This window comes from Quercus robur, chromosome 6, assembly GCF_932294415.1.
Source record: "Quercus robur chromosome 6, dhQueRobu3.1, whole genome shotgun sequence".
Lineage (NCBI taxonomy): Eukaryota > Viridiplantae > Streptophyta > Magnoliopsida > Fagales > Fagaceae > Quercus > Quercus robur.
This window is the reverse complement of record NC_065539.1, coordinates 21,759,245-21,775,951: the sequence shown is the minus strand read 5'-3', so window position 1 is coordinate 21,775,951 and position 16,707 is coordinate 21,759,245. Positions and strand designations below refer to the sequence as shown.

Below are 16,707 nucleotides of genomic sequence, written 5' to 3'. Positions count from 1 at the left end.
GGAAGGCCACGTCACACTCCTCAGTCCACTCGAAACCCTTCCACTTGTGCAATAGGAGGAAAAAAGGTCGGCATCGGTCCGCCGAGCGGGAGATGAAACGGTTCAAAGCTGCTATCATGCCGGTAAGCTTCTGGACTTCTTTGGGATTCCGAGGCGGTTGCATACTATGAATGGCCCTTATTTGGTCAGGGTTAACTTCGATCCCCCGATGGGTTACCATGTAGCCAAGGAATTTTCCCGATCCCACTCCAAATGAACACTTGGATGCGTTCAGTCGCAGCCTGTATCTTCTCAGGATGTGAAACACCTCGTCAAGGTCCCTGATGTGGTCAGTCACCAATTTGCTCTTTACTACCATATCGTCTATATACACCTCGACAGTTTTTCCCATCTGTTGTTCAAACATCCTAGTCATCATCCTTTGATAGGTCGAACCGGCATTCTTCAGGCCAAAAGGCATCACCTTGTAATGATAGTTGCCAATCGGGGTGACAAAGGCAGTTTTTTCCTGGTCTTCCGTGGCCAAGGATATCTGATGGTAGCCCTGGAAAGCGTCCAAAAAACTCATTCGGGGATGCCCGACAGTTGCGTCGACCAGTCGGTCTATTCGCGGCATTGGGAAAGGATCCTTCGGGCAAGCCTTATTTAAGTCCGTGAAATCCACACAGACTCGCCATTTCCCGCTCTTCTTCTTCACCACGACTGTGTTCGCCAACCATTCGGGGTAGAACACTTCCTTGATAGCCCCAGCTCTTTTCAACTTCGCCACTTCTTCCCTCACAGCGTCTGCATGCTCCCTGGACGGGCGCCGAGGGGGCTGCTTCTTTGGGGTAATAGCTGGGTTAACGTTAAGGTGATGGCGTATTAGGTCTGAGTCAACCCCAGGGGCTTCATAAGGATCCCAAGCGAATACATCCTCATTTCGACGCAGAAAATCAATTAGCGCCGACTTCTCCTGTGCTGGTAGCTCCGAGCCAATCTGGAAAAACCTTTCGGGGTCTGATCCGACGAGCACTTTCTCTAGCTCTTCACAACTCACCTCCATGTCCGGTCCTTCATTACCTGTAACTAGGACCGGGGTTTTTGATTGCTATAAGGTATTCTCGGTTGAAGTGGAAGGCGCGTCGCTTAATCGTCGAGCAATGGCCGACACCATGCAATGCCTGGCCATTCCTTGATCCCCCACTATTTCTTTGATTCGGCCCTCTGAGGGATACTTCACCTTCTGGTGCAGGGTAGACGACACAGCCCCTAGCATATGAAGCCATGGCCGTGCCACAATAGCCGTGTAGGGTGAGTATGCGTCCACCACAATGAAGTCCACTTCCACTATTTCTATGTCTGTTTGCACAGGCAATCTGATCATGCCCTTAGGGATGACGATTTTTCCCTCAAAGCTAAGCAGAGGAGTGTTGTATGGCGACAGGTCCTCCTGCTTTAAGTTCAGCCCTTTATATAGGTCCGGGTACATCACCTCCACGGCGCTACCCTGATCAACTAACACCCTCCTCACGTCATAACCTCCTATTCTGAGTGTCACGACTAGGGCGTCGTCATGGGGCTGAATAGTTCCCTCCTTGTCCTCTTCCGTGAAGCCAATTAATGGCACTCTCCCTCTAGCCCTCTTGGATTCCCTTTTGCCTGGCTCTGTCGGGAACCTTCCTACTGACATTACCCTGAGTGGGCCCGTACCGGTTCTCCCAGGTGCGGCAAGAATGACATTTATCGTGCCGATGGGTGGCCTCAAGGCGCTTTGCCTGGTGTCGACATTTGACTGCTCAGGGCGTTGCAACAGATGCCCTAACTTTCCTTCTCGGACGAGTCGATCCACATAGTTCTTCAGATTCCTACATTCGTCCGTGACGTGGCCGGGCTCTTGGTGATACGCACAATATAGGTTCTGGTTGCGTTTTGAGGGGTCACCTGCCATCCTGTTTGGCCATTGAAAAAAGGGCTCGTGCTTTATTTTTTCCATGATCACGTGTAATGGCTCTCGGAACACAGCGTGAACTACCTGAGCCCCTGTGGATCCCGACTGTTCTGCATAATCTCTTCTCGGCTTATTACTGTTACTGAAGCGGTCCGACCTGAAGTCCCTTCTATCCTGGGGGACAAACTTCGCCTTTCCCTTCCCGGTTTGCTGGTCCTCCTCGACCCTCTTATACTTGTCTATCCTGTCCATAAGTTGCCGCACGCTGGTGGCTGGCTTCCCTGTGAGTGACTTTCTCAAGCCATGCTCTGTCGGCAAGCCCCTTTTAAAGGCACTGATGGCGACGTCATCGTGACTCCCTTCTACCTCGTTGTGCACCTCCCAATATCTGTCCGAGTAGGCCTTTAGTGTTTCTCCTTCTCGCATGGACAGAGATAAAAGGGAATCGAGGGGCCGAGGGACTCTTGTGCTGGTGATGAAGCGGGAGCCAAAGGCCTGTGTCAACTGTTTAAAAGAGTCTATAGAGTTTGGTGGGAGGGCATCAAACCATCTCATGGCCAGGGGCCCCAGGCTGGAGGGAAACACTTTACACATTAACGCCTCGTCCCTGGAGTGAACGGCCATCCTTTGGTTGAACTGGCTCACGTGCTCCACTGGGTCAGTTCGACCATTGTACAGGGTAAACGTTGGCTGATTAAATCGCCGAGGGAGCACCGCCCGCTCTATCCTACGGGTAAATGGCGACTGAGAGATTCGATCCAGGGCTTTGCTCATGGCGTCATTGACTAAGCCTTGGTAAGGTGGGCTTTTGCGGCCGCGTTTGTGAGGCCTCTCTTCCTCATAGGAGAACGTCTCGCTCGGGGGGGTCCTCCTCCTTCGTCTGTATTCATCATCCTCACCACTGCTAGTATCTGAAATGGGCAAAGGACGTTTTTGTTGGGCTCGCCGCAGCCTTCTCTTCAAATCCTCAATCTCTTGCTGCAAAGCCTTCTGCTCGTTGTGTTGGTGGGATGCATGGTCTTTCCCTTTCGAGCGACTTTTACTCGTGTGAGCGGTGTTCACACTGCCCTCTCGTTGATCATTTTGGTCTTTCGCTCGTTCAAGGTTTACAAAGTTGTCGTGTCGTTGAGATTCAGTACGTCCGGTTTGGCGCGGACCTGATCCTTCCATCCCTTGCTGTTTCACTTGTCGAGACACAAGTTCTCCCCACAGACGGCGCCAATTGTAGGGTGACGTATTTGGAGCTCTGGCCCAACAGGTGGGAGATTCTGGCCCAAAAGTCCCTCAACAATGAATTTGTAGAGAGTAGGTTATAGAACTGGGTCTTTGACAGGAGAAACGAAGTTACGACCAAGCCATGCAACCAGTTGGACGTAGGGATATTCTTTCAAACTTTTGGAGTAACGGTCCCTGAGGCTGTTCCTGCTACTTCTCTCTTTTTTCTCCTCCTTTATCCTTTCTTCTTTCTGCTTGCGATCCTTTTTCCATGGGGATTTCCTTCCCTTATATAGCACCCTTCCTGAGATCATGTCCCTACACTTGTCAGTCATCCGGTCCTCCACTCGAGTGCCTGTCCCATAGGTCATCCTCCCTCCTTTCTGTGAGTTGCACTGGCCAAGGTCATTCTGCGTTCCTGTCCCTTCCACATTAATGCGGCTGGAAAAGTAGTTCCTTGGCATTTAATGTGGCAGTTGTGATTGTCCCCTCCTCCTTCCTGAGTGTCACGCATTGTTTCTTCGTACTGGGTGAACTTTCGCTAAGTATGGGGTGCAAACTGGACGCTTACTTGGTGAGTCCGAGGAGGTGTTCCTCCTCGGACGCCCCTTAGCAGGCCCGGCCCATCATGATTGGGACGGGATATCCTACGCCCATGCCTTTTCTTCTTTATCGTGGCTGGGCTTGGTACATGAGTTACGGCCCAACATCAACCGACAGACTTTGCCCACCACAATTGCTCTTATTATCATGACTAAGATGCCAATCAATTTTTTTCTGTAAATAGAGTTCAAATTCTAGAATTTTTTATTTGACAATGGTTAAACTAATTAAAACCCACAAATCTTATAAGTTTAGAGTAACCTAGTTAAATAAACCATCTTCTCCCAAAAAAAAAAAAAAGTTAAATAAACCATATTATAAGAAAACCTTAGATGGTCAACTTTATAGTTATTTTAAGTTTTCAACAACAACATCCTAATAAAACTCTTCAAATAACACCTATGAATGAATTAATAATTTTTTTGGCATAACATGGGAACTTTATTAAATAAAGGCGTAAATGCACTTTTGGTACCTATATTTTGGGGTTATTTTTATTTTAGTCCCTACATTTCTATTTTATCATTTTTAGTCCCTAAAAAAAAAAAAAAAAAAAAAAAAAACGCGTTCTTGGTCCTTACCGTTACTCACTTAATGGAAATATCCTATGTGGCAAACGGAGTATACTGTTTGCACAGTAAATACTGATATGTCTATTAAAATAATATCAGAAAATGCTACATCAGCATCCACATCAGCATCTAACTTAAAAAATTAAATTTATCAATTATAAAAATTAGAAAAAAAAAAACATAATTAAAAACAAAAAAATGTTGGAATTTATATTTGTTTTGTTTGTACTTAGTTTCTTTTTCTTCTTTATTTTCTTCTTCTTCCCTAGATCTTTCTCTCAGTTTCTTCGCCTCCCATTCTTCCTCGCTCTATCTTGGTACTTAGCCTTCTTGAACTCTTTAAGCAAGTTCCTCCACTTGTCCGTGCACATAGTGGGTGATCGATCGAACCCTTTTTCTCTCATCTTCGATGAAATCTACTCCTACAAGTGCTTGTTCGACTTCGGCTTGGACCCACATCTCGACTCTCGTCTTGGACCCATGTCTCGGCTCGCTTCTTGGGAGCCTTGATTTCAACTTTGACTTCATGGTCCTCGTCACCGCCACTACTATCATCGAGAATCATTTGTTGGTGGTGGTGGTGAGAGTGGGCGTGAGTGTGAGGGTGAGGTTGACAAGCATGGTGAGGTGGCAAGACGCTGGCGCCGGCGCCATCATGTGGGTTTCCAGGTAGATCCGAAACCCTTCTCCATCCTCACTTTCTCATCTCACTCTCTCTTTATCTGGGTTGAGTCTGCTGTATTTCTTTTGGATTTTTGATAAATTTGAAAAGGGATAATATGGGTTTGTGAAAGGAAATTTTTTGGGCTTGTGATAGAGAATTTGTTGGGTTTGTGTATAAGGGGATTTGTTGGGTTTGTGAAAATGTTTAGATCTTAGGATTGACATCAAAAATTTGGTTGGTTGTCAAATCTGAATTTTTTTTTTTTTTTGTGAAATTGGAAAATTTGTTTGGTTGCCAAGAAAATGGATAAGAGTATCTTAATTTTCCTTAAAACCAATTTGAGTTCAAAGATGGAGTTCTTCACTGCCTTGAGTCCACTGGTTGCCGGGGGTTTGTGTGTGTTTTTGTGTTTGGTTGACAAGAAAATGCTAGAAAATTTGGATGTGTGTTCTTATATTTAAAATCTGGGTTTGAGTTCATTGTGTTCTTGTTGAAGGTGAACCCAGATTTAAATTTATGTATTTTTTGAATTTTAATTATGTTTTTTTTTGGTTTAAAATTGATAAATTAATTTTTTTTAAAAAAAAATTAGATGCTAATATGACATTTTTAATATTATTTTATTCGCCATATCAGCATTTACTGTACCAAATTACAAATAGTACACTCTGTTTGTCACGTAGGATTTTTCTGTTAAGTGAGTGACGGTAAGGACCAAAATGGAACGTGTTTTTTGTTTTAGAGACTAAAAGTGGTAAAATAGAAATGTAAGGACCAAAATAGAAATGACTTCAAAATGTAAGGACAAAAAATGCATTTATGCCTTAAATAAAACATAACAGAGAGTATAGATGTTAGAGCATCCACAGTAATGGAGCCAAATTTTTAGCATTTTAGCACTACAAAAGTCATTTTATCTATTTTAAATTATCATATCCAACAGCAGTGATTTTATTTTAACTTTTAACCTAATAAAGTAATATAAACACTACAATAAAATAATATTTCATTTAATCACCAAAACACAACTATAACCACCATCAAAACCATAGAAATCATTGCATAGAGACACAGAGAGAGGAAAAATAGTGTGAACGCAAAATAAAAAAATATTTTTTTTACCTTTCAACTACCGTGTACAGCCAAAAATAGTTGTAAATTGTAGCTGTGGAGCAAAAAAAAATTTATTTTGACTCCACTATAGTAAGATACATTTTAAATTTTAGTTGGGCTAAAAAGTTAAAAAAAACTATATCCTATATAGCTATGGATTGTGTTAACGGGCACCACAAGATGCCAGTTAAGCAAATTTTTTACGTTTTCCTAACACAGATTTTGTCTTTTTTTCCATTTATGTTAATTTTTCAGATTTGTAGTACTATTTGAGATTTTTTTTAACTTTTTCTGACAAATTTTTTTTATCTTTTCTGCACTTAACCAGCACCAAGCGGTGCTGGTTAACATTCTCCTGTAGCTATTTTGGACCACTATTGCTTGTACTCATACAACACAAAACGAGAGGACAAATTTACAACAATACACACTGCCCAAGAGTGCAAAGGACACACCATGAATGAATTAATAATGCTATATAATTTTCGTCAAACATGCTGAGAAACAAGTAATACGCGGCCGCAGCGCAGTGTATGAATCGCTTGGGTACTAATGTACTATTGCCTCAAAAAAAAAAACAAAAAACACAGCCTGGCACTTGATCTAATTTTTTTCAAAAAAATAAAAAATAAAAAGGGTTAATTTCACAAATATACCTGAGATTTGGGGAAATACCAATCAATGCAAGTCTATAGCATCTGGTTGAGGAGATGGTATTGTGTGTTTACACAGAAGTTTCTCCTGGTTGAGGGTACTCAATGAGTTCATTGGTTTAGAGACAGGTTTAGAGCGTGTCTCGCAAGCAAAGAGAATAATAATAAAATAATATGAGGATATTACTTTTTTATTTATAATCAAAAATAAGTTTTATTAAGAAGTGTTTTTAGAATTATTATTAATAAATTATTTTAGAAAAATTTTGACATTATTTTAATAAGAAATATAAAAGCATTCAAAACAATTAATTGTTTTGTTTTTTATATAAAGTTTTTAAAATTAGTCCATAGAATAATGTAGAGCATCCTTTAACATTTTCTTTTAAAAATAAATGAAAACTAGCCTCATCACACTCGTTTCACGCTTGGGAATAGGCTTTTTTTTAGTAGTCCTATTTTGTAGAAAAAAAAATTTGTGTTTTTATTTTATATATATAATTTTTGTTTTGAGAATTTAATTTATAAGTGGATAAAGAAATTTGAAAATCTACAAGAGAATGACCCTATTTTTTAGGTAATGTTTTAACGAAACTTAAAGTTGTATTTTTTCCTGATTGTTCTTTAGTTTTATCTCTACTTAGAGATATAAGGACATTTTTTTTAAATAAATGTAGGAACATTTTTAACACAGTCACACGTCCAATAGTAGTGCGGATAAAATAAACTTTCTCACAAGTCCAATACAGTCACACGCGTAAAGAGTCGTGGATTACTAGATTTTAGACCCCACGACGAAAATAAATGCATAAGGTTCTGCTGCCACTCTGCAAAATGCAAACGCAAACTTAACTCTAAGCGGGGTTGGTGGAACGTGCTGTGCTGTATCCGTGTCATCCCTACTTCACCACGTATTACTCTTTTTGTTTACAAGTCCTCGTTCTTATCCTTTTCAAAAGACACGTCTGCACTCGGATAAGACGGATCACCGTCATATTTATTTTATTTTATCAATTATTGAAAAAGAAAGAAAGAAGGAATAGTCCAAGTAGACTCAGCCTGACCTTGCTTCACATTCACAACACTCCATCGCAACAAGGACAAAACCTAGTACGCCAATGGTTTTTCTAGCTCCTGCCACCTGTCCTCTCCTCTGTCTCTTGTATCGCACACCGTTCGATCTATATAGACTATAGAGTAGAGTACAAACAAAAAAATCTCCTCCTCTCAAGGAAGTGTAAAATGTGGATATTGCGGTGCATGCACTTCGTACACATAGAGTGCGCATTAATATACCCCTAAAAGAATTTGAATTATCAAGATAATTTACCAACTTTTTTTTTGTTATGTGCTTGTTTGAGATGATTTATTTTTATTGGTTAATTGGATTTAATATATGTATATATTCATGAAAAGATGAATTTATTATGTATAAGTAATAGTCAAGCTTCAACCAAGAAAAAAGTACTGTAATAGTCAAGCAAAGGGAAGTTTCTTTGCAGTAGAAAAGGGAGAAGAACTTCTCGGTCCAGATGTTGAATACCTTTGCAAGCCAAAAAAAGTCAATGCACTTGTTTGCTTCATGGAAGATGGGTGCGTCTTGAGTCTTTGACCTTCCATGGTCACGCCAACAATGACCTGTAAATAATCATAAATCACGTTATATAAACAAGGAGGAAATAGGTCTGATAAGGATTCCAACCACTTGATAGCAAGCTTTTTATTTGTTTATTTAAATTTGGTAGTTATAATGGGATGAAAGATTTGAATTGAAAATGTCTCAAGTGGAAACGTCAGAAAGTGTCAATTGAACTACAAGACTTTTAAGTTTTAACAACCATTTTATATTTAACATTGGATCAATTTCCAAATAATTATGGCAATATCTCGGTTAATCATAGAAGTTAAAAGTCCACAACAAATGGCTCAAGATTCAACCTGCACATTTTTAGTGATTCTGAGGGTTATAAAGTTTTGCATAAGCTCCCCTAGGTGCAAATCATATTCATGGGTTAAGTAGAGATAAATTGGTACTTAGACTTGGTTCACCTTTGTTTTAGTGTCTAAATTTATGTTAATTGCATTTCCCCTACTTAACTATCATGTAATTGTAATGACAATAATTTCAACTTGTTCTACAAGTATCCGCCACACAGCCCACATCTACCTTGCATAACAAATGAGGCAAGGACGAGTGTTTCAACCTTTTCTCCTATACCCATTCTGTTTATATTAAAACAATTAAAAAGTATTATATATATATATATATATATGTGTGTGTGTGCGCGCGCGCATGCCTTCAAACTTTAAATTCATGATGTTCTTTGATGTTGTATTATTGAATTTATATTTTTATGTTTTAAGATTTGAATTGTTTATATATATATATATATATATTTAAATGTTGTATTGTTATATTTGAATTGTTTTTGTGTTTCTTAATACTTGAATTGTTGTATTGTTATGCTTTGAAAATGTTTTGTAATCTTAGAACTTTATATATATATATATATTACTAGTTTTAATATAATATATTCAAAATAAACTTTTAATACATTATATTATAAAAAACTTGAGTGTGACAGGCGAGTATCCGCTATAACATGGCAGGAAAAATAAACCCTCCTTGAAGCGGGACTGGGGTGGGTGAGGAATAGGAAACCAGCTCCATTGCCATCCTAACTTGTAATATCTCCTTAGACTTAAATATGAGCAATGACTTCCCTTAATTATTAATAATAATCACTTTGCCTAATATATCTTAGAATCTCTATCGAATTTAATGGTAATTAAAAAAAAACTTGTTCGACAAAAATTTGAAATTTTCATTAAATATAAAAAATCATATTAATATTGGAGAATGTGTTTATTATCCATAGTATTTTTTTTTTTTTTTTTTGGAGAGAGTTTCAATTTATAGCGTCCGCTCTTGATGATTGCTTTTTATCATTAGACCAAGACACCAATCAGTTTTTGGTGTAGGCGGGAATTGAATCTCAGATCTCTTATACAACCATTAGAGACTTTACCAGTTAAACTAACTGGAACTCACCACTTATTATCCATAGTTAATGAATCATATTGCATAGCTTTGTAGTTTAAGAAACATTGTAACTACACTATATTGAAGGAGGAAAATTAGAATAAATATGGTAAAAAAATTTTGTATCTAAAAAAAAAAAATTGTGTAAAAAACCCTTCTCTCTAAGGAAATAAACTAAATATAAAACTAATCCAAAGATAAATTCACTTGTTTGGGGTTAAGATCTTCTAGTGTTCTTGATACACCTTTATTGTAAACATCTTAAAATCATATCTATCCAACTGAAATTAATAATTAAATTATCACCCCAAGGAAATCTAATGACTCCTCAGCTAAATAAAACCAACATGAAGATAAATCATGCTAAACATACTTATTTTGAGATTAAAATCTTATTGTCTCTTGAGACAACTCTATTATGAAATTCTTAAATTACATCTATTCAATTTGAAATGAATGATCTAACACTCCTATCAAATGCACAATTTTTTTTCATTTAAAAATTATGATTTTTTAAAAATTTTGAACAATTAACCACAATATTTAATAAAAGTTTATTTAGAGGCTTTAATTGAATAAAATTAAAAATTAGATGACTAAACTGAAATTTTTTTTGTTTAATTTAGTCAATAAAAAAGATTTTTAGTTTAGTCATTAAAAAAAAAAAATTTAGTAATACAAAATTTTTTTTAACTGCACACTCCCCAGTTGCAAAACCTAGTACAGTTTACTAATTTACTAATACTACAATTCTACGGTGTATAGTGTATACAGCGTTAGCTGTTTAACTCTTCGTACTTCTCATCTCATGTCTCAACAACAACCACAACAACCACCACCACCAACCCAAAATGCCATTGTTCTTCCTATAAAAGACCATTTCAAAACTAACTCTCACACACAACCAAATAGTGCGAACCCCCAAAATCAACACACAAATAAACTCTCCCATCGCAACAACAACTGCGCGTTCCTTTGCCTGCAACTGCAAATATCTCACCATCCGATGCGTTTTGATTCCTACACTTTTCTGGTTTTTCAGGTATGTAACCAACCGCATTGCGTTTTCATATATATTTTTTTCTTTTTCTTTCTGTTTGGTTGCCGAGAAAGTGAAGGAAAATTATCTTTACTTTACGTTTTGGTACCGCTAATTCGGTCTGTTATTTTCACAGATCGCTAGAAATTAGAACGAGAATATTAAGATTTAATTCTCTCTCTCTCTCTCTTTGTTTGGCAGTGAAGTACAGCTCGAATAAAATAACTGAAACTAAAATAAAATCGAAGATTGTTTTTTTAAGTTCTTAAGAGAAAATCAATGGAGGCTAAAATTGCAAATGGTTTGCTGGTTTCTCCGCGGATCGATTCGGAGAAAATCGCAAGGAGAATCGGAACCGGCGGTTCCGTACAGTTTTCTCGGCGATTCAGAGAGCAAGATAGGCTTCAAGTGCTAGCCTCTGCTCAGCTTCAACCTAAAACAAGGAATTCGAATCGGCACAAAACGGTGTCGTTGGAGGTTTCCTGTTCTTACAAGAACTTTCCAGGTATTTAACAGATGATTCTATCTTTCACTTAAATATATATATATACACACACACACACACACACACATTTAATGTAATGTATGGTTTTTTTTTTTTTTTTTTTTTTTTTTGTGTTTTGATTTTTTATTTGTAGAGTTAATAGAGTGAGTAATTTTTTTTTTTTAATTTTTTAAATTGGTTGTTGCTTTAATTAATTAATTTATGGTCATAGAATAGCTATTATTCCGGATCAAACTGTTGATCAATTTGTTTTACTGCGATTGAATTGAGAATTTAGGCAAAAATCAGATCAGCATGTTGAAGAGTAGGGTTTATTGTGTAATCTCGCTGAGCTCCTTTTTAAAACAGGTATGAGTGTAGCTTAAAATGCTTAATGTGTGGAACTTTGTGAACAAGTGTAGAAGGCAGCCGTGATGCATTAGAATAAGGGGATCGAGTTGTAGTTTTTGTCAAACTTTTACATTATAGATTTTGAACAAAGATTTTATCTTTTAGAGTTATTGCTTTCATAATTCACTATTGGATGGATTACCGTTTGATTTTTCATTACCGGCTGGACTTGTTTGTGGTTTGGGTTTCTGAAGGTCATTGAGAACACTGGTCTAGGAAATGTGTCCTTTTATTTCACATTCTTTGATCTTAACCATATTAGATGACCCATTAAATCTGGATGTCATAGCTTGAAAGTTATAGAACAATTGCAATCCTTAATGACTTGGAGCACATATTTTTCATGATAGTTTAATGCAATGACAGGATATTTTTGAGACCAGTATATTAGTTAGATGATTTTGAGGACATGAGTGTGCTGCTTTTGTACCTTATAAGTGTGGAATAACATTTTGATTCTATCTCTTCTTCGCATGCACTCGTGTAGTGACCTAAGTTCTCTCATTTCTAAGTATTGAAATTTATTTTTAATTTTACTTTTGTAGCTTCACTTTTGGAATCTGGAGGTTTTCAAGCTCCTCTTGATGAAGCTAGGATTTTGAAGGTATGACATAATATCCCTTTCGTTGTTAAATTTGGGTCCATGAAGCATGGTGACATTATATGTTTTTCTTTTCTTTATTGAAGTTGGCATCTCTTTACATTAAATGTTTACATAAATTATGGCCTCAAAGTTAAAACGTTTGAGGTTGGGTTGTTGCTCTTCTAAGGACAGCTTTTGGGTATTTTGCTCACTAGAAATTAATAAAATTGCAGAATAAGTCACAAGAGATCGGACGATATTTAAGTGGACGCTGTATATATCTTGTTGGTCAGTTTCTTTGTTTAAATTTAAGCCCTTTTTATATAGTGAAAGATTTAATTATTCTGGTACTTGAACTATACTGAAATTGTGAATGCAGGCATGATGGGCTCTGGAAAAACAACAGTGGGCAAAGTTTTGTCACAAGTACTTGGTTATTCCTTTTTTGATAGGTTTGTACTCTGTCTACTTCCTTGTAGGCCTTTTAGGCAAAACATACACCCTCTGTTTGAATCTTGGAAAGGTTGAGGGGAAGGAGGGAGAATTTATATTAGGAAGGATGCTATTCTGTAATTTCTCCCCACAATATCTCACTCTTTCCATAGTTAAATGGTGCGGAATCCAATATCAAGTGATTTGATGGACTCTCAGAATCTGTCCTTATAAAAAAATATGGATCTTGGTGCACACAATCTGGTCTAATTTTTTGCACATGGATTCTGATTTGAAACTGTGAACATCTGAAATTTCATCACTCCTTGCATTTCATTGCATTTCTAGCTGTCCCATGCATTTTCCTACTTCACAGGCACAATGTATTTCCTGCTGAACAATCCTGCATATTAATATTGTTTGTGGAGTCTTTAATATTATTTGTGGATGCTCCAGTGACACATTGGTGGAGCAGGATGCTGAGGGAACTTCTGTAGCTGAAATATTCAAGCTCTATGGAGAGGGCTTCTTCAGAGATAAGGAGGTTGGTTAGGAAGTAATGATTTTAATACATTTGCTGCAGTTTCTTTAAGTTTTGACTTTAGAGACTCGTGCACCATGCATGTTTCTATTTCCCCTTTCCCAGAGAATGTGGGTTTCTTTGTAATTGGAATTATATTGTTACCGTTTCTCTGTTTTCCCTCAGTTCCCCCATATTTTTGGATGATTTCACATTTGAGGGAACTTATAAATGTGGAAGTAAAACCTCTATATTTTATTCCTTGTATATTCTAGATTACTACGCATTCTTTTCATAGCATTTCTATCCATTCTTCTTAACATTATTTTAATGTGAAGCTAATTTAACATCAGTTTGGGGTTTTTGTCAATTTTCATTATTATTTTACTCTAGGACTTTCTTTTCCTTTAGCTGACAATGTGCTTCAGAAACTAATGTTCTTTTCACATGGGAAAGGTTAACACTTCATACTGCAAAACATAAGGAAGCTGTATTCTCTGTGTTTGTTGTTTAGATATTTTTGAAAGATACATGTCAACACATGGTAATTGTAGAAGAGAACCATAAAAGAAATTCCACACACACACACGCACACACACACATAGAAACTAGGTTTAGTAATATGAAATAGCATAAGTGCTTGGACATTAATTGTATCATGAAATGACAACACACAGACAGAGAAACTAGGTTTGGTAATATGAAATAGCATAAGTGCTTGGACATTAATTGTATCATGAAATGTGACGTGAGGAATTTGAAAGCAAATAAAAGTTGGTGGTTTTTAGATGTCAAAATTGGTGTTAATATGAGCGGGCATGTCAATGGTATCATGAAATGTGACGTGAGGAATTTGAAAGCAAATAAAAGTTGGTGGTTTTTAAATGTCAAAATTGGTGTTCATATGAGCTGGCATGTTTGACAAAGGATGAAGGACATGTTTGTTAGTCCACAATAGGTGCTGCTAATTATAAAGTCCCTTTTTCCTTCTTTATTACTTTTATTATTAAAATCAAGGTTTATGATTTTACTTTTTCCTTTTAGACTGAGGTACTGCGAAAGCTATCTTTAATGCATCGACTAGTTGTTTCTACTGGTGGAGGTGCAGTTGTTCGGCCCATTAACTGGTAATAGTTAACATGCAAATGAGAACTTTTTTTTTTTTTTTTTCTTTGGTATGGTCAAATGCCTGTGTCACTTGGGTAAATGAGAATGTCTTTTATTTGAATCATCAGGAAATACATGCAGAAAGGGATAAGTGTTTGGTTAGATGTTCCTTTGGAAGATTTGGCTCGTAGAATTGCAGCTGTTGGAACTGGTTCTCGCCCCCTTTTGCATCATGATTCAGGTGATGCATACACAAAGGTAGGCCTTTTGTCTTCCATGCTAAAAATTATCAGCAAGATAAGTCTTTAAATTCTCGTTTGTGGGTTATATTGGGAGTGATCCAAGTTGAATTTGTAATCACTGATACCTTTTGAAATTTTACTTTACTGCAGACTCTCACGCGGCTGTCTACTCTTATGGAGGAGAGGAGTGACGCATATGCCAATGCTAATGCACGGGTTTCCTTGGAAGGTATGTGGCCTTGTCTTCTTGTCTGGGTTGTTTTTATGTGTTGCCAAGAAAAAGAAGCAAAAGGAAGAAGAGAAATTATTGTTTACTTTTGGAGGATTATTTCTTGTTTCTAGTCATTGCACTTTATTGGGGCTCTAACTCAGATGGCACATCTTCTCTTGTAATAGTAAGGTAGAGGGTGTCATAGTTTCAACATCCACTGGCTGTACATGTAATACTGACTCCAAAAAAAAAAAAAAAAAAAAAAAAAAAAAAGCATAGTTCAGACGCTCCTTTATTTTATGTTGGGGTTAGCCAGAATGCTTATTTAAAAAGTGCTCAAGGCAGGTGTTCTCATTTGCAGATATTGCAGCTAAACTAGGACATAGAGATGTGTCAAATCTCACGCCCACTGCCATAGCAATTGAGGTATCTCTCTCTCTCTCTCTCTTCATTGTAGTTAGCCACCCCCTTTTTTTAAGCCTGTGGAAAATAGCCAGAGAAATATTTGAGTATTTTTGAAACTTGGTTATGCATATTATGTTCCTATTGCTTATAGCTAGTTTGGCTTCATATTTTTCCAGGCGCTTGAACAAATTGAGGGCTTTCTAAAGGAAGAAAATGGCGATTTTGGATTGTAGTTCAACAAGCTTCTATACACGTATTAGCCTATTAGGTACTTTATGATTTTCATTATGTTCGGGCATGCATGCCATGTTTCTAATTTTAGTAATGGAACATGGCGTGTGTTGTGTGTTGCTATCTATCTGGCATTCAAAGATATCTGAAATGAATTATTGTAATTTGTAAGGTTTTCATTGTAATGTTTGAGATGCCATAGTTGTACATAGTGGCTGATCTCATATAAGGAATTCAATGTTAACCTTTTATATGGACGGTTTCTTAAATGATCAATGATGCTTTGTGTTTTAAAATGCTAATTTGGTTTTGAAAAAAGTTATTTTCTTTTAACCATGAATTTAACTTCAGCTGTAGTAAAAGTTGTTTATATAAAGTGTGCGATTAAGGGTCTGTTTGGATACCGCTTATTTTGCTGAAATTGAAAATTTATTGTTAAAAGTACTGTAGATAAAGGTAAAAGTTAATTGAAATAGTACAGCTGGGTTCATGAACAATACTAAAAAGTGCAGTGAGGCTCATAAATAGTAGCAAAAATAAACTGAATAGTAAAATAATTTTAATTTTTCATTGGTATCCAAACACACACTAACATTAGCTTATTTAGTTTTTTTTGCTAAAAGTGCTCTAATACATATTTGTACTTTGTAAAAGAGAATACATAAAAGTTAAAAGGAAAAAGCTAATGTCAAACAAACACTTAGAGGGTGTTTGGATTATTGAAAACTTAGTTATATAACTTATTTTTCATCATCCAAAACTAAAAAAATGTGGACCCCACTAGAATTCATGTTGCTCGGTTCAGTTTTCATAATTCTATTTTCATCACTCAAAACTTAATTTTTGAGTTTGAGTGATGGAAATTGAGAACAAATTTTGGTTGTTTACAGATTATGAAAATTGAGATAAGTGACATTTTCATAATTATCAACAATCGATGGGACCCACTTTTTTGTATTGTCCATATCAAGTTAGAGTTGCCTTTACTCTCCCCTCCCCAACGGCTCTTTCTTAGAGCACTAGCATTAGGGGATGAAAAAAATCCCCCATAACCAAAAATGAGCAACATTTGGGTGTGGGTAGCTCTACTTTTTATAGGAGAAATTACAATAAACCTTTGGTTAGGCCCGTACACTTTGCTCACTTGGGGTTTGCTTTGTTAGAATTTCGTTATCCATCTCTGTTAAAATTGAGGGTAAATAGGTATTTTTGCTTTTCTTTTATGTCTCTCTCTTCCCAAAACAAAATA

General features: G+C 36.9%; 1 protein-coding gene across 1 annotated transcript; it reads left to right on the top strand.

Moving 5' to 3' along the window:
* The first annotated feature begins 10,600 nt into the window (after positions 1–10,600).
* Positions 10,601–15,760, top strand: LOC126733247 (shikimate kinase, chloroplastic-like). Its single transcript, XM_050436470.1, has 11 exons — positions 10,601–10,835; positions 11,034–11,337; positions 12,273–12,331; positions 12,544–12,598; positions 12,690–12,762; positions 13,199–13,286; positions 14,307–14,389; positions 14,498–14,627; positions 14,762–14,840; positions 15,184–15,248; positions 15,404–15,760. Exons 2-11 carry the CDS (start codon positions 11,112–11,114, stop codon positions 15,458–15,460), a joined length of 915 nt encoding a protein of 304 aa, XP_050292427.1. The 5' UTR covers positions 10,601–10,835; positions 11,034–11,111; the 3' UTR covers positions 15,461–15,760.
* Positions 15,761–16,707: the final 947 nt, after the last annotated feature.